This window comes from Phyllobates terribilis, unplaced genomic scaffold, assembly GCF_046119375.1.
Source record: "Phyllobates terribilis strain yellow unplaced genomic scaffold, ASM4611937v1 Scaffold_1__5_contigs__length_1240528914, whole genome shotgun sequence".
In the NCBI taxonomy this organism is placed as follows: Eukaryota; Metazoa; Chordata; class Amphibia; order Anura; family Dendrobatidae; genus Phyllobates; species Phyllobates terribilis.
Window position 1 is genome coordinate 761884313 of NW_027362761.1, and position 18667 is coordinate 761902979.

Genomic DNA, 18667 nt, shown 5'->3' on the forward strand with positions numbered 1-18667 from the left:
AACTGGCAAGAAGAGGCATCATTAGGGTCACATGAATACTGGATCACTCCTACATTACCATAAATAAGAATGTTTAATCAGAAAACAATGCACTCTGCCATATACATTGTAAAGTAGGAGGGGTCATATCTAACACTATGTTGTACAATTGGCTAAAAAGTTACATACATTTTGCAAAACCAGTATACTGCAAGCTTATTTCATGAGAATAATAAGTCTAGTGCCATATTTCAAATCCAATAAATACCCTGGGTATCTGGGTAAAACATACTGAAAAACATCAACATTTATCTTCTTAGGTAAGAAATACTATAATGGTGCCTAAATAACGCCATTCTACACAGTGAATTGCTGCCATTTTGTGTCCAGCGACGAAGGTTAATGCCAAAAGTTCAATTTATTCCCTTCTTTGTGCTCTTGATTAGATTACATAGAAATATTATTGTTCAAGAAATGTTGCTTTTCTTTTCCTTTTATTGCATTTTGATACCTTGGAGGACAAAGTTTTCAAATACAAAAAATAAAATTGCAGTTTGAGGTTGGAAAAGGGGGAAAAAAACAAACAAAATAAAAATAGGCACTTTGGGAAAATTAAAAATTTCCCAAACTTGATCTTACTTAAAAGCTGCCCTGAAGCCACTTCGTAATAAAAAAGTAATAAATACAAGTTGAACATGAAAGATCGAGGTTTATATATAAATATTTAAAAAAGCAAAACGAAGAGAAGGGAAACCAATAAAATCTACAAATAAAAGCAAAACACTACAAGCTCAAATGGCTTTGGACATGGAAAACTTAAAAATTATTGCTTATTGGGTTTTACCCTTTGATTATTTCGGAATTTACATTTTCCTTGATGAAAATTCAGCTTTTTTTTTTATAAAAAGATCTATTGGCCTAAAATAGCCAAAACTGGGTAAAGTCAGTTGCTTCACTTCCCAAACTTTTAGCAACTGGGCGAAGTGGTGATGGGACTATGAAGATAAGGAATGCTGTTGGTAGCTGCTACCGATACTGGAAAGCTGAAGACAAAAGGAGATGTGGGCGAGGAGGAATTTTTACTACGTTCTAAAAGAGTAGCCGAAGGGCTGGCGGCCTCTGTAGCGCACGTAGTGGTCAAGACCTGAGATTCAAACTGTAACAACTGTCCCATGAAACTAAAGTTCGGAGAGATTATGCTCCTGCGCTGCTTCACAAACTCAAAGGCTTCTTCCAATTTTACTCGTTTCTTCATCATTAGGTAGGCCAAACAAATCGTGGCAGAACGAGAAATGCCAGCTTGGCAATGCACAAGTACACGTCCATGATTAGTTTTCACTGAATCTGAAAAAAAACAAACGAAAAAAAGCCAACATCTTTTAATCATTGGCAAAAAATATATAAAGCACTTATTTTTTCCCTACAAATGTTTCTATAATTCTTTTGCACACATTCATTAAAATATAAATGTGTGTTCAGCAGTATTGCTTTATCAAACATATTAAACATTAACAGATGAAGGAATTTCTTATTTTTGAAGGGAGTTTCACTAACCAGTTTCCAGTCTCTTACTATACAGTTACAGCAATTTCCTTTATGTACCTGTAAACCCCACTTAAGATTTTTGCTTTTTTACACTAATTATTGGCAATAAAATATTATGTATTTTGTTTATTAGATTGTTCTAATTCGAAGTACTTTCTATGAAGCTGAAGGTATTGAGCCATCTCTATATACAATTGATGGCTTAATAAAAATATAAATGATAAACTTATTGCGGCAAGAGTAAACCAATTCTTATAAAACCACTTACCAATATATTCTATTGCTTCCATGAACCAAGAGCTTATATCCGCTTTATGATTATCTTCTACCGGTATACATTTATACTGAAAGTGACCTTCAAAATGGTTGGGGCAATCGGAAGATACATTCAGTAAGGCGGTGATACCTAAGGCATCCAACATATCTCTTCGGGCAGCATGATATGCACTGCCAAGGTAAAGGAATGGCAAGATCTCTACTGGACCACCCTGTTCAAAACAAGAAAAATTAGGATATTAATATGACATTTCAGCCAACTATGTCGCCTCAAATTCCTTTTTAGTGCGTTCTTAAATTGAACAGACACGAAAAGGAATACGAAACCTAGAAGTGACTTATGAAAGCAAGTAGTCTTTTATCCTACAAGGAATACAGGAGTAATGGTCGTCAAACACATTAGATAGCCGTTGGCTGAACGATTGTAAAGCGGAAAGCTCTCATGACTTCCCCAAACACAGGAATGCATGGGTCAGCTCCAATAAAAAGGACAGGGCAAATTAATTCCACCTACATAGTTCTTATGTCCTAAACATAACTTGTTGGGGGACAGTCAAAAGGTCCCCATACACATAAGATGGTTGGCCGATTCTGCTGAAATCGGTGTTCTTTCGATTTCTAATGTGTATGGGGGCCTTTAGTCTCACACTGATCCGGTTAATTTTTGTCTTTGGTCATTGGGTTAACAGAAGCGCACTACATCTCTGAGGTGTAGAGTTGTGCTGAGCATTCCTCATTTTTACCATTTCACAAGTTGTTTTAGCTCACTAGTATTTTGTTTAACAAAAAAGGTAACACATCCGCTTATTGTGTAGAGCATTTGTGCATACTGTACTTATTCATCATGGTTACCTGATCATGTAGTGGAGTTGTACATGAACTGCAGCCTGTTCCAGCAGGTTCAATGCTGGTTGATGCAGGTAGTGAAATACTGTTTATGGATTTGGATCTTGCACAGAATTCCGGATACTCAGAATGAAATCTCTCATATCCTCCTGCAGCAAAAACAAACAAACAAAAAAAAAAAGCTTTAAAAAGATATTGCAACTCAGGGGAAAAGAAATTTGATGTGTCAATACAGCTTTACTACATAGAAATGGCAGATACTAAAATAACGTTCTATAAAAAGATCTAATGACAAATGGAGCTGATGGCTGCAATTATCTTAGAAATGAATGAAGTACAAATGAGCTGAGAAAGGTTGAGCTGCATGGTCTTTTTTAATGTAAGCACCATAACCATGAAACCTTATTTAATGACAAAATTATAGCATCAGAATACCATATTATCATCCCAAAATGTCAAGCTATTTTTGAAAACTGGTATAAGCGTATAGGGTGAGAAAAAAAAAAAATGGATAATTCACAAACTGGATACCTTTTGGTCAACAATTGGCGAAAGCCATAAAAAGAACAGATTTGTGTCAACTGCATATGCACTAATGGACTTTTCATGAGTCCAATATGATACACAGAGCTGGCTATGCTTTGATGAGGCATATCATATGAAATTAAGAGATCAATGCAAGACAATGGGTAATGGCACAAATTTAGTGTATACCATCGATAATCGTCATGTAGAACAACAGCATTATCAAGAAAATTTAACTCTCACCAAAAGAGGAGCCAAGACTGCTCATACTGTCAATGTGACTTATAGCCAAGGATTTTAACATACAGTCCTTCGAAATTAATGTCCTTTTTTTTTTTTTTTTTTTTTTTTAGAAAGCAATCTGATTGGAGGCTAGAAATGCTGGGTTCAGGTGCAAGGAAAGAAATTCACACTGATCTTTAGTTTAAATGTCATCATGGCCATTTGACACAGTTTGAGTAGCAAGATGTTAATTTTCTTCACTGGTGAGAATTTAAAGGACTTGTCCACCTTTGGGGACAGTATATTTTTTTCTTTTTATCCCCAAAAAAGCCCAAAATGCATGCATTTTTGTAATTGGGTCATTTAAATTTTGCACCATTTGGGATTTAGAGGCTCTTTGTTTCCCTAGATATTCAACTTTGATGTGGTCTGTAGTCATAAATCAGCTGAGAGGAGCTCAGAAAGACAGGAATACAAACTCTGCAGCAGACCCTCACAGCATAGGCTCACTGATGGGACTCAGTGAACTCATTTTGCAGCCAACAATAAACCGTGTAACACAGACTATATTAAAGCAGAGGATGCAACATTTTTATTATAATATATATATTATACACACAAATGCTCTCCAAAAAGGTAGACAACCCCCTCAAATATCTGAGGCTGATATTGGCCTGTACATCTGACATGGGTACGTTATAAATAGCCATCAAGAAGGATGTAATATTGTGTACTTTTCCATCACCACAAAGCATCGCACATCATGTAAATGTATAGTACATCCAAACAGGGGTTGTTTGGTTTCTACTAAATGCTAAACTTGAGCTGCAGATAAAGCATGGAAAGCTGTGTGCATATTTGTGAATGAACCGTAGGGAAAATCTGAGTGGGAGGCAAGATTAACACCTCAGCTACAACTGGAAACACAAGCTCAGGAAGGAAGCGAAGCAGCTGCCTTGTTTTAATTTCCCAAGGGTGGCTCAGAATTTTCTGAATGGACCCAGGTTGCAACTGCATCCAAGGAAAGACTTCCCACGTCCATTAATTATCATCAACATGCCTGCAGCGAGAAGCTTTGCTGACAGTCTTATCCAACACTGAAATGATTCATATTAATGGCAAAGCTGCGCAGAACACCATCAATGAATATACCAATTGCATAGAGCAGTTTCTATGGCAGCAGGCAGTATATATCAGCAAGGGGGAAGGACCAAGTGAGCATTAGAGGAAGAGATTAGGTCATCTCAGCTGGTTAATCATTGTATATTGCCATTAGCTTGTTTTATGCAGATGGACGGCTATGGTCTTGCTTACTAAATGCATTATAACCTACAATAGTAATGGAAATGTGAATGATGCCTATGTCATTCTAAGACTTGCAGGAGCCAGGGTAATCAGTACGCCACAAACCAGAAAGCGCTGGTACCTTCCAAGAAATAAGCCATCACTTTATATGATAAAAAATAAAATACACAATTAGATCTGATAGCAAGACGACCCTATGAGATTTAAGCATATTTCAGAGCATTTTCATATTGGTTCTATTGCGAAAATTGCACATTTTTGTGCAGCAAAAATTGCATGAGAAAAAGCTGACAAGATAAATACTGTTTTGTTGGAAACAACGGGGTTTATGTTCATATGGTCATGTTCCCAAACAGTCTCAATAAATTATGTTACTTAAGGATGTGGGTTGCAGACACCTGAAAACCGTGCCAATTTAAATGAAATATCTGCAGCAGAAATATTGATGATTTTCACGCCCCGTACTTTAAGTCTATATATGAATATACTCGTAAAATAGTCAGCAGTCTTTATTTCCCATACTGTCAAACTACTTTCCATAAATTGTGGGAAAACGTACCGATTTCTTACCATACTGGGGTCTTAAAAGGGAATTGGTCACCAGGTTTTGCCACCTAATCTGAGAGCATAATGTAGGGGCAGAGACCCTGATTCCAGAGATTTATCAATTACTGAGCTGCTAAGTGTAGTTTTGCATAAAATCCCTGTTTTAGCAGCAGGATATTTTTATTAGAAGACTAGTAGACCAGCCGCCATGTAGTCAAACCTATGCATGAGCTCTATATAACTCCGCGCCCACCACTGATTGGCAGCCCATGTCCAGTGTATACAGAGAGCTGCCAATCAGTGATGTGAGCGGGGTTATACAGAGCTCAGCATTCAGAGATCTGGTAGATCTACAGCAGATAAAACAGTGATTTTATCAAAATGACAACAAGCAGATCAGTAAGTGATAAATCGCTGGAATCAGGGTTTCAGCCCCTACATTATGCTGCTCTCAGATTACATAGCAAAAACCTTGTGACAAATTCCCTTTAATGTTGAATTCAAGCACGGCAATATATGCAGTTTGTACATTTGGCGTGCCCTGGACTACCATGGATATACACTAATGTAAATGACAGAACTGAATGGCAGAACAATTTAAATAATGGAGTGTGATTTCAGAAGTGTCTTGATAAGAAACACAGAAGGCAAGGTGAATATGTTTTTTTAAACAAAGAGTAACTGTACTCTTCATGATTTTAACATTTTTAGATTTTCCAGGCATCTATATAAATTTCACCTCAGCAGTGATGGAGGCTGCATACCTTTTTGTTTAAAGGAAACCTGTCAGGTCCCTAAATGCTGTTAAGCCACCAACTTTAGGCTGTACGTCCCTCTTCCGGAATTAAAATAATGTCTTTCTTGTACTATATAATTGCACCCATTTGAGCAAAGTCAACTTCTAAACAGCCACAGACAATATGCAAATTAACATTGATTAGTCCAATGGGGCCTCAACGCCCCTGGACTAATCCTCCCCCAGTAGCTTCAATCACGTCCTTCCCTAAACCACCTGGATCCTCTTGTCGGCCCATGAACTGATGCATGCACGCAACATTTTTGATGCTGGGGCTTTCACTGTGAAGCCAATATATTGCCCCCTCTCAAGCCATCTGATTGTTGATAGACATGATTAGGCCTTAATATTAGCCAGATTATCACCACACAAGTTACTCAGTTACCACAAGAAAACGAGGACTTCTCTAGCAGTTTTCCTCAAGCATTATTTTATATCAGTGGAACTGAAGACAGACTTTCAAATTGGTACACTGAGATAAAATCCCATTTTGCATGTGCAGGAAAAATTAACCTCATTAAAGTTTCAAAATAGATTTCCAGAAAACATGCATTACCATCCTGAGTGAGTCACCTGGAAAAATATATACTCCTAATGCAATAATCTATTTAACTGGATCTGTCAATGCAAACAAATAGCCCACAGCAAAATGTTGCAGTATCTTCCTGTCATGTACACATTGTAAACAATGACTAATACTACTGCTGTCACCTACTTACACATTATGTAACGAAAAGGAGAAAACCTACATGTTTGGCAGATCTAGGGCTCATGTCTTCTAAATACTTTTCATATTACTTTGCCCCAAGACTAACCAGAGAAACCATATTATGAAAAACAAGAAAGCACTAGGATACGTTTCCACAAAATCCCATCTCAGTAAATACAGAAAGGGTGCAGATTTGCCACATTTTACCCTTTACATTGTATGGGTGCGTTCCCATGGTCAGGAGCCGCTGCGGTTTTGAAGATGCGTATTTATGCAGCGTCCAAAACACAGCGGCCAGATGTTACAGCATAGTGGATGGTATTTCTAGATCCCATGTTCACTAGGCACCTACGGATAACCCGCGGAAACTGACAGGCGGCACGTCTTTCAGATCAGCAGCATATCCATTTCTCTTGCGGGTCCGCATGTGGATTTTCCCCATAGACTTGCATCAATGAGGAAAATAGCATGTGTAAAAAAACTAAAAATGCGTGTCCACTAATTTGCATAATAATTGCAGAAGTTCTGCAGTGTCGGGGCCGCAGTGGGTCCTGAATGTGGGACCATATCCTAAAAGTTGAAATCCATGGCAACAACAGAAAATGACATGCTGCACATTTCAAATGTACAGTGACAGTCAATTTACGCTGCAGGACCGCTACTAATTTGAGCAAACGGCAAGACACAGCAAAGCAACCCACCAGTCTAACATAATAATGACATTATCAAGGGAGTAAATTGTTTCCTCATCTGTTTTGGATAAAACTAACAAATCAATACTAATATTACTGTGTTGTGCCTAGCGCAAGGAATTAAACCCCCCATACACATTAGATAAGAATAGGCCTAATTTTACAATTTCAGCAAATCATCTGTGATGGGTTCCGCCTCACCATCCAACAGATGTCAGCAGACATAAGGATTAGGCGGTTGGAAGTCAATTGTCCAATCGTTTGGTTCGGAAAAGAAATAAGCCGCTACCAGAGGAGTCTGATAGAGGCTCTGAGTGCACAGGAACATTCAGCTATGCTGAAAGTTCCTGGGTATGGGGGAGTCGGGAGAGGTAGCTGTCAGTTGATCAATCATTTGGATGACAGCTGTCAAATTTGTATGGCCAGCTTTAGAGGGCAGTGCACAAGATTTAATTAACACCAAAGAGATAAGTAATGCTGGCTCTGCACAAATAATGTGGGGAAACCTACAAAGCCCTATGTATATTTTATACCGCCTTGGTCAGAGTGTGACAGATTGACTTACTATAATTTAGAAATTTGTGCATAAGAAATGATGCACATTTTACGTTAGGTTTATGATTCAGAAATGGAGTATGAAATGGCAGTCTTTGTAAATGTCCTTGAATATCAGTTTTCCTAATGCGTTTCTTCAAAAATAATATTTGTCCTCAACTCCCTTCAAAGTATAAAAAAATAAAGTCAAAATAAAGGGGAAGATTTACTAAAACTTTCTAATTTTTAACAGGTATAAGCATACTCAGTCTTAAAATGAGCAAAATTTATCAGAATGGCTTATGCTGCAGAATAGATTTGATGCATCTTTAGGCACTCTTACAGCATTATTTAACTTTGTAATTTGCGCCATTTTGTGCACAATGTTTCCTTGCAAGCCACACCATGTTCCACTAGACCACATACAGGTATCTAAAATTCATAATAAATGTGGTGGACCGCAGACAGAATTCTGGTGCATCTACAGGTTAGTGAATCGGCAAACATTTTTTTTTTGCTTTCAACTATTTTTTATTCTACAAAGAAAAAAAACTTTAAAATAAAATGTATACTCATATCTGCTAGATTATATCAATCATTTTGCTATATAAAAACATTTTTGTATTTTTTTTTTTATTTTTACACTTTAATCTGTACTCCAGAAATAACCTTTAGGAGACAGGATTTATTTTTATGTTTACACTATATATTTCCTCTGTAACTGGGGCTGTCATAGCAGGGGAAAAAGTCACTTAACTGTGACAATTGCTTTTTTTGGTGCAAGGCTGTGAAAGATCATCTCTACAGCTACTACTATGTTGTGCCATTTTTTTACAGCACTGCATGGCTCACTGATGAAAATGGATCATACATAAAATGAATCTAACAATTGTACAATATTTTCAGCCTAACAAGTAACTGGTCGGCCCCTGGTTGCTCTGTCACTAGCACAACAGATCACCAAGGTTTCAAACGGTTTCTTTTTTTTTTTTAATGTGAAATATAAAAATATCAAAACACACAGATCTGTTGAACTTGTATACAGTTGTTTCAGACCTGTTAGACCATCAGTTGCATTGGGACTCTCAGGGTACCACAACAGTGGCAAGAAAGTCACAAAAAGCCAGAACCAGTTGGATGTATTGCAATTTGCTTGTCGCAGTCACGGTAGCCTAAGGTCACAATGCAAGCCTTTTTACCTGCACTATGCTGCAATGCAGTAGCATGATATAGTGACCCATTGGCTGCACGACCTGTGTCACCATGTAACCCCAGCCTAAATGTGTATCACAATAAGCTACTGACACTTTTCACTCCAGTGTTAAGACCGGATGTGCATGGCACAGATGACCAAATTCTGGCACAAATTTTTAAAAAAAAATAGTCTAATCTGTTTTGACACATTTGACTAAAATGGCACATAGGCATTTAGTCCTCTCTCTACCATGACTTTATGTAGCTTTATGAGAAACTTTCATGTGTCTATTCACCATTTTTTGGTCAAAAGCATCAATATCTATTGTTTTAAAAAGGACTTTACAATTTATGAGTTAACCATAAAATAAGTCATTAAAATGAAATTGCTATAGTGGATACATTGAACTCTGATAATGAGTTGATGATTTCAGATCATCTTTCACAGAAACGTGACCTTGGGAACATTTATTAAAGGGGTTGTCCAGGACTTTACAACTGATAGCCTGTCAGAAAGATTGGTCACTGTTGAGTGTCCGATATCTGGCACCCCCACGGATCAACTGCTCTGACAATGGGCAGTTCTGAGCTGATAGGTGGGGTGCCAGTTATCGGACACCCAATGATCTCATATGGATGACCTATCTTTCTTATAGGTCGTCATTTGTAAAGTTTTGGACAACCTCATTAACAAAACTTCACAATGTAAACATTTTTTGCAGATCTTTATTGCTTGTTTTTATAAAAGATCAACTCATCGACAGTGGATACACTGAAATGTAGCCACTGATTTCTGCCTGCCACTCATGCAAGTAGAAAGACAAGTATATATTAGCAAGGGTAACTAGGTTTTTTGCTTCTAATGTGTAATCTATCATTTACTTCTTCATTGACTGCAGAGGTCACAACTTGGCAGTGCTTAACATACCACTAAAGGATCTATCAAGAAAAGGGGATAGCGGAGATAAAAGTCCATATGTAGGAAAAATACATTTATTATTAAAGTAAGTTTTCCAAACAGGTATATTCTGAATAGCAGAAACCGCCAACATACTGAAGGAACCTCATTTAGTTAATAGAAAGCCCTTAAGAAAGTCTGAAGAATCCATGCAATAGTGCAAATGAAGAGTATAACAAACACAAAGTATGGATAATAAACAGTCATGTGTATTTAACACAACATTTGCGTAGGTTTTAAGGGCCTAAGCACTTGCAAATACTAGATCCCGAAAGCTAGCAAACAGGCTGTGGAACAACTGCCAGAAAATTACCAAACCAAAAACAGCTGACTGCTCAAATGACCAAATAGGAAATGCAAGTTAACACCAACCAGGATATTTTCGCAGCCTGACAGAACTAAAACTGCTTACATATTAATGCTGGGAGAAAAAAGAAGAAAAACAGGACACTGTCAATTGTCCAGAGTGGAGAGTAACTTTCCAAGTGAAGCTCTTGACCAGTTAAAGAAGTCCACATTTTATTCTACATAGATGGATATTACTTGTAAAAACAAGCACTTCTACAATATGCAGCCATTCTTGAGATATTATAATCACTTTTACTTACGGCTCATTGCCAGGAGACTGACCACCTCTGCTGTCTAGCTTTGTAAGCACAACGCTAAAGTTGCCCAGGATTGTGAGGTAATAATGCACTCCAGCGATCCTTACCAGCTGTAAAATATACAAGCGCAATAGAAAAGAGCTTGTAAGCACTGGCCATGCTCTCCTACCAGCAGGGGTGGTTGATTTCCATGCCAACAAGTAGTAAACAAAAGAAAAATGTTAAAATCAAGTACAGACGAAAATGATAAGCAGTAAATTTCAAAATTGCTTGGGATTTAAAAGAACTGTCCAACAATACCCATTTAGGAAGATGTGAGTAAGAATTTCAATGGCATCCTAACATTTATACTCCTTTTATTCTTGCAACATTTATGTCCTGTGCATTAAACTTATCTACTATACACATAATTTTCATACACTCAATAGACTGTCTAGACTTCAATAAAGACTGCTGGCCAAAAAGCATTTTAAGCTTACAGCAAATATTTATTTCATGATGATGAAATGCCAGAAATACCTAAATATTAAAAGTGAAACTAACAGCTGATTCATTATGCTCAAACCACTGGCAGCATGCATGAGAGAACAATTCTATTATTACACCCATGTATGTGTTACTCGGAATCACCGCATTTCAGAGAAAATATACTTTTAACAGCTAACCAAGGATGATGGCAACTTGGATGACTAGTTCAAGACGTAGTTCCCTTTTCTCTCTGTATATAAAGAGAGGACTTTCAAATCTAGGAGAGCGGGGCAGGGAAAAGCCGCCCCAAACGAATATTGGACTAGTCATCCTTGTCACCGGCCTATTTTTAAAAGTAGACCGTCTCTGAAAGAATACAGCATTCTGAGTAATACAATCAGTACATGGCGGAAATAAAGACAGTGTCTGATTCATGCTGCCCATGGTTCGGTCAGCAAGAATCAGCTATCAGGTTACCTTTAAGACAGATATTATGTAGCAAGTCCCTAACTCAAAACTTTACAAGGAACTTGAACAATTATTTGAAATCATAAAATGTAGAAATAAAAACAGTTAATGTCTTTTTTTTTTTGCTTCAATCCCTTAAATGGGGTATTCCCAGATCATATCCCAATATGCAATAGGAGTAATAATAAATATTAGAAAAATACCTCCAATTAGAAATGTAGTACAATTCTTCTGATTAGCTATGTCACATACCCCATGCGCAGGGCATTGCAGTAGCTTAGGTATCCAAGGTTACGACCACTCCTATACTAAGTTAGCTTTGTTAATGCTCGCAACCGTGGATACCTAAGCTACTGCAATGCCTGCACGAGGTAAGTGACATAGCGAATCAGAATAACTATACTACATTTCTAATTGGAGGTATTTGCTAATAATTATTATTACACCTACTACATACTGGGATAGGATCTTGGAGATGGGAATACCCCTTTAATGAGAATTCAAAATGTATCTAGGCAGGGTAAAAAGGCCTATGCAAAGTTACACATTCATGAATCTCACAGAATTGTTTTTACTAAGCTCTAAACTGTTTACAGAAAAAAACAGCAGCAGAAAAGAAGAGAAAAAAAAAAGGGACATCGCAAGGCTGGACACAAGTAACTGACAAACCTACAATTACCACCTCAAGTGGCCAAGTACCGCTGACGCATTGAAGTTGAGGCTACAATATGATGACAATAAATTTTTATTATTTTTTTTTGTCCTGTCATGGTTTTAAATTATATTTTCTTGTCCACTTTATATACAATAAAGATTTTTAATATTAATTCTGGTCATGTACTGAATTTATGTAGGCATTTTTATGTTTTATTCTTATCCAGCTGACTAATTTCATTAGTCTTATTTATTCTTGTTACTACCCTTTTCTATAGACGTCAACACAACAATTTCCTCTTATCAAATTGAGATTAACGCTTTCGTTATAGGCTACAATGCCATTATGAAATTACATTGTATCCTACCATAAAATCCAACCCCCTATGGCCACAATAACCTTTTGGTGAGTTTTTGATTTTGTGCACCATCTCTGCACATATTAAGTAAATTGGGTTGCTTGCATTTTTTCGCTGCATTTTTGAGTGCTTCTTTTTGTAGGCCCCCTTCACACATCAGTGATTCCGGGACATGTGGCATCAGTTTCTTTCACAGATACCACATATACCCATTATAACCTATGCTGCTATGCACACTTCCGTGTTTTACACAGACTGTGTGTCCGTGTAAACCTCACGGAGGCAAGTCAGCTTTTTCTGGCAGCACGGATAACAAGGGCAAATGCAAGTCTATGGGTCAGTGAAAAACATGTACAGCATACGAATGGCTGTATGTACAGCACACAATGGTGTGCTGTATGTGTTTAACATTGCAAAGTATAGGAGTAGATTTGTAATTTCTTTAGCCATACCGGAAAAACACTGATGACACCAGCACTGTTTTTCCGGGTACCAGTTTTATATGGACACGTTAAAGGGGGTATTACATGCGCTCTCTTTTTTTTGGTCTCTTGGTGTGTCATGTCTTAAACAAAGCCACATTTTTTAATTTTTGATACTCCCTGGTATTTGGCTTTAACAATTTTTTTTATTATTGATATAGTCACGTGTGTTTTTTTGCATTTCCACACAATAAACGAATGTGCCTTTTTTTCCTGTGGATTTTCTGCATCTAATGCAAGTCTATGGGGAATATCGGCATATAAAACTCAGCGTACCCGCAAGAAAAATTGACATGTTGCGGATTTGAAACACGCACCTCAGGGCAGTTTACATGGAGTAAAAAAAAACCCAGTGGGCATGAGATTTCTACAAATCCCATCCACTTTGCTGGATCCGCAAGATGTAGCATTTTTGACGCAGCAAAAATACACAATCAAAAACTCAAAACTCAAGAAAATTTTCATTGTGGGCACACTGTCTAAACAGGCCATTTCCAAATTTAGTTTTCTTCTGAGAATTCTCAGTGATAAAAGTAAGTGTCATTGCTCTGGCACCCAATTCCTAGAATGTGGGGGTTGCGGCTATTCGTGATGTACTGAATGAACAGTGGCAAAATGTCTACTTCAAATTGGAATTCGTTAAAAAAGACAAACAATTTCAGCCTTGTCTAGTTTCACATACCGTACATATTTCTAAGCACTGCAGTCATCTCATTGTAGTTACTGGGTCTTGGCCAACAGACAATAATATAAGGTGAAAAGGGGGGTCTTATGTGAGAAGGTACTCAACTTTATGTATAGGAAGACTATATGTAAAGAAAAAAAAGGTTTCCAAAAGTGAATAAGAATCTAGAACGTTACCATAAACAGGACACAAGTGTATGTTTTGGTAAACTAAATAAAAAAAGAAATTCATGAAGAACATGGAGATGAAGACAAGAAAGGAAGCGGCTCGCCACACACACGTACATCCCTGCCATTAGCGCATGACTTCTTATCTCTGCTGCTTCTCTTCTACAGTTGATGTCTGTTCTAGATGATCAGAAGGGTTTAGGCAATAATTCCTTTTCCCATGCCTGTAATCTATATCACACGTTACTACGCCGCATGCCCAGACAGATTGACAAAATGCAGAAAATTGTGCTTAATGTACCCTAGTAGCCATTCTGTACAAAAGAAATCATCTAAATGCACAGCACTTTGTCATAGGGCTTTAATAGATTCACAGCATTCTAGACCAGGCATTATAAGGCTTGTCTTTCTTTGTTCTCAACATTGAATTCTTTTATAAAAAAGTAAAAGGATAATCAAGACACCCTATCCCTACATTCCACTAAATATTGACTCCCTGTGACACTGTACTGTGACTCATTTCTACAAATAAGTAAGTTAGAGTGAAAAGCCTTAACAATGTGGCGTTGTACGTTACAATAGCAGGAGGCTAATTGCTATTGAGGGTTTCCTTGATTGTCAAGAAGGCAACAGCCCTTGTGTCTTTTCATTGGATAATACGAGCCTGAAGGTGTGGGGGTAGTAAAGGGCTGTTAATACTCAGACAAGAGAGGAATTCTAAAATTGCATGGGAAATATTTCACGTTGGGAAAAAATGAAACATTAAACAAAGGCCTTGTTATGGGAGAATTTATCAAAAGCAGTGAGATGGAGGGAAAATAGGTCAATGTCATGAACAATGGTTGATATATGGATAAGCAAAATTATGAATGGTAATGACTAGTTACCGTCAAGAAGTTATGAATGGAAGAAGACAGCTACAGACAAGAAAGCCTAGCAAAAACCTATACCTTCTGAGCAGCAAAAATGTTACGTGCTTACTATCAGATCAGACTGTGTACCTTAGCCTTGCCATTACCAAATGTAACAACATTATAAACAATATGTATATTTATAAAAATCGAGTGAGCAATGGTGAAGAATTCAAGTAAACAGATCGTTCTTCATCTGACAGCTCAATGCTTGGCCATTTAATAGGATACAGCATTGTGGTCCAATGCACATGAAAAGATCAAACAAGAGAATAACATAAGGCATGTTCTCATACTGTGCAGGAATAGGGGGTCAAGGCTGAGACTGAACAGAGGATAAGCAGAGAACAGGTGTCTTACCGTTAAGATTAGGCTATATTATTGAGAAAATAATCACTGGCCAGCAATGTAATCTGGAAAATTTAACACACTTTACAATTCAACATAATTCTTGATAGTGATAACTCTCTAATGTTGTGTTATACCCTACTGAATACACTATATTCTATTCAATTAGCTATATACAATACAAAATCAAATTGGAAAATTATTATTATTTTTTTTCTTAACATTTTTCATTAGTTGTATAAATACATACACAAGAGGCAAACACATTTTACACCCACACACCCCATTCTATAAATAATAGACGTGTGTATGTAATGGAGCGAGGTCATGTTACTCATTAGCAAAGTGCCAGCTCTATTTCATTATAAAAAAAAACAACTATTGTTTGCTCAAGAATTACTATCATTCATGTAAGTAAAATAAAATACAGCGTGAGAGAATTGATGGTATGCCATATAAATACAACAGCTACTTTATTTGGAATCCTGGCTTTTTCAGCAGCATGGGGTATATTTGTAAGCAACGCGGGATATTGGCCCTTGGTTCAGAATTTCACACAGATTGGGACATTTCGGTCAGCCATCTTTGCAGGTAAATGTGACCCTGGAATGATTCTACACATTGGGTACCAGGAATCACAGAGAATAAAATATATGTACATCATCTGATGTGTAGTAAACCACAAACAACCTAGTGACTATATAGTACGGTCTGCCTTGTAGGCAGAATTTTGCTGTGGGGTTGCCCCTTGCGGCCTAGCCCACCACACAATATCCCTTATAAAGGGGCTAATACAGATTACATTCTCTGAGCCAAGATAGGAATGTCCTGACAGCTCCTTCCTACCATGCATCAGCCTTGTCAGAGAAGCTGCACATCACCACCCCATGGGTGAGCATCTGCCAGCAGATCTGCAGCATTGGGCACACCAGCATTACCTTTCAGCAGGCAGATGTCAGCGCTGTCAGTGCCCTTCCGCAGTGCCTGCACCACCAGGGACACGGTGCTGTCCTCCCGCAGGGACTCGGCTCGGGGGCTCCTCTCGTCATACACGATGACCGCGGAGTACAGCCCTGACCGCAGCCTGCTCAGCACCTCTTCCTCGTCCTTACTGCCCGCTGGTAGCATCTGCTCCAGGCTCACGGAGCCCTTAGCTCGGCGCCTCACAATAGTATTACAGCGCACGTTCACTGAGCCCTGGATAAAGCCTGCGCTGTGTGCCAGGAAGGGTCTGCAGTCCAGCAGCAGGCAGGTGCCAGTCACATTGCCAGAGCTGCTGCTGCTGCTGTGGTGCTTGCTGGGATACATGGCTTCCCTCTTTAGCAGCCTCTTCAGTACGCTGCAGTCCATCTCCCTCAGCTCCTCCATGATCAGCATAATACTAGGCAGGAGCCAGCACGAGTACCCGCTCACACAAGCCTGCGCCGGGGTCCGGAGCGCTCTCACTGACGTGCCGTCTGCAGCGCCGACGAATGAGTGACACGGCTCAGCTGCACGTTGTACTAGTCCCCGCCCCCAGCGGTGACGGAGGGAAGGAGACAGAGTAGAAGGGGGGGTTTATCAGCCTGACCCTTCACCCTCCCCAAATCCTGCCTTATCATCACACGGTTCACACCGGACTCAGCTACACCGCAGGGACCTGGTGCTCAGTAGTCATTCTGGTTGCTATGGGCAACTTACTACAGTCTTTATGGCAGTGCTGTTGTAATTCAGGAAGAAAGGGGGAGACTACTAAATTAAAGGGGTAGTCACCTTTCAAAAAAAATCCTGGTCCCAGTTTGCAATATAAAAACCAAACCGCCGCTTTACTGCACTGCTCAATCTCCGCTGCTGTGTCTGTCATTGTTTGTAGCGCTGACATCATGTAGACAGCGCTGCAGCCAATCAGATCATCCCGCTCAGAGCCATTGCGCTCACTGATCAATGCAGCAAATATCAGACAGGGAGCAGCAGCTTAGTGTTGGACCTGGGGAGGGTGAGTAAAACGTAAAGTTTTTTTTTGTTTGTTTGTTTTTTATAAAAAACTGCATCCAGGGACCAGTATTTTCTGAAAATGGACGACCCCTTTAAATGGAGAGTCCAGCATCAGCAAAATGGGGGCTTTCTTCCAGAATCATTGCCACACTTGATTATGGGGTGAGTGTGGCATTGCAGCTCTGCACTATTGAGGTGAATAGGGCTCAGCTGTAATACCTCCTTCATCCTGTGAACAGGTGTGGCACTGTTATTGGAAGAAAGCAGTCATGTTTTCCTAATAATGGATAACCCCTCTTATCAGTGACGCAACGTGAAGCCCATGGGCCCCAATGCAGAATCTCCAACGGGGCCCCCAATTATTGCAAGTCTTTAATAGTATTGGTCTTTTCATATGGGCCAGTGGGTCTTTTTGGGCCCCTTAGGATGCGATTGCAACCGCTGCACCCATTGTAGGTACGCCCCTGCCTCTGATCTGACATAAAATGAACTGCCATATTTACTTACCCATTTACCATGCCACTTCTGAATATGTTACCCACTTTGATCCATTTCTGCCGATTCCCAACACCGTCTGGTATAGGTATAATCAACGGTAGCATTCACCTAAAGGTGTTATGTACAGGCTCAGCACCTATAAAGGCATGAAAAGCTGCTGCTGCTGCCCCATTGCTGCAGGAAAGGTTCTTCCAAAGGTATATGGCAAAAATGGAAGCTGGCACATTCAGGCGGGCTGCGATGAAGAGCCTTGGGATTGCAAGGTTGGTTTTTATACCTTGAGAAAGGTGCCGATTCGGCGCAGAAACGTGTTGGTATTAAGACAGTTTTGGAATCACAAGGCTCTTCATTCCCGCAGCGCAGCCCGCCTAGACGTGCCAGCTTCCATTTTTGTCAGAGATAACTGTAGGTCACTGTTAGGCTACGGCCCCACTATCAGTATTTGGTCAGTATTTTCTCTCAGGAGTGGGAGCCAAAACCAGGTGAGGAACAATCAGAGGAAAAGGTATAATAGAAACAAGTCACCAATTCTATATTTATCACCCATTCCTGAGAAAAAATACTGACCGAATACTGATAGTGGAGCCGTGGCCTTACAGTGCTTGTATCTAGTAACCAGCAAAAAAACAACATGCAAGTCATAAAAAATCCGACTGGGTCTTACATTTGGCGACTCACTTGTCGCAGCACCTGGCAACGCAACCCAATCCATTAGCGCTATGCTGGGGCGTATCTTTGTCCTCACGACCTTGTTGCAGCCAAAGTTGTTGTGCAGCCACAGTCGTCAACATGGTGGAATACATTAAAGGGGTTGTCTGGTCTAACATGACAAGTGTTCAGTCACTCTGTGACTGCAGACTTGTGAATCCTTGCAGCGCACGCTTTGCTCGCTGTGAGGATTTTCCGGTGTCAGCGCTGCGA

General features: G+C 39.2%; 1 protein-coding gene across 1 annotated transcript; it reads right to left on the minus strand.

The window, feature by feature from the left end:
* Nucleotides 1-532: 532 nt before the first annotated feature.
* On the minus strand, nt 533-16802 carry DUSP4 (dual specificity phosphatase 4). Its single transcript, XM_073636938.1, has 4 exons — nt 16213-16802; nt 2653-2795; nt 1793-2012; nt 533-1323 (listed from the first exon to the last, which is right to left on the minus strand). Exons 1-4 carry the CDS (start codon nt 16649-16651, stop codon nt 947-949), a joined length of 1179 nt encoding a protein of 392 aa, XP_073493039.1. The 5' UTR covers nt 16652-16802; the 3' UTR covers nt 533-946.
* Nucleotides 16803-18667: the final 1865 nt, after the last annotated feature.

What these genes read in the sequence shown, in the direction of transcription:
- DUSP4 (XM_073636938.1), bottom strand. Translation starts at nt 16,651, where the DNA reads ATGCTGATCATGGAGGAGCTGAGGGAGATGGACTGCAGCGTACTGAAG. An exon ending in CAACTCCACTACATGATCAG is followed by an intron (nt 2,013 to 2,652) that starts GTAACCATGATG and finishes TGTTTTGAACAG; the next exon opens with GGTGGTCCAGTAGAGATCTT. An exon ending in GGAAGCAATAGAATATATTG is followed by an intron (nt 1,324 to 1,792) that starts GTAAGTGGTTTT and finishes GTTTTTTTTCAG; the next exon opens with ATTCAGTGAAAACTAATCAT.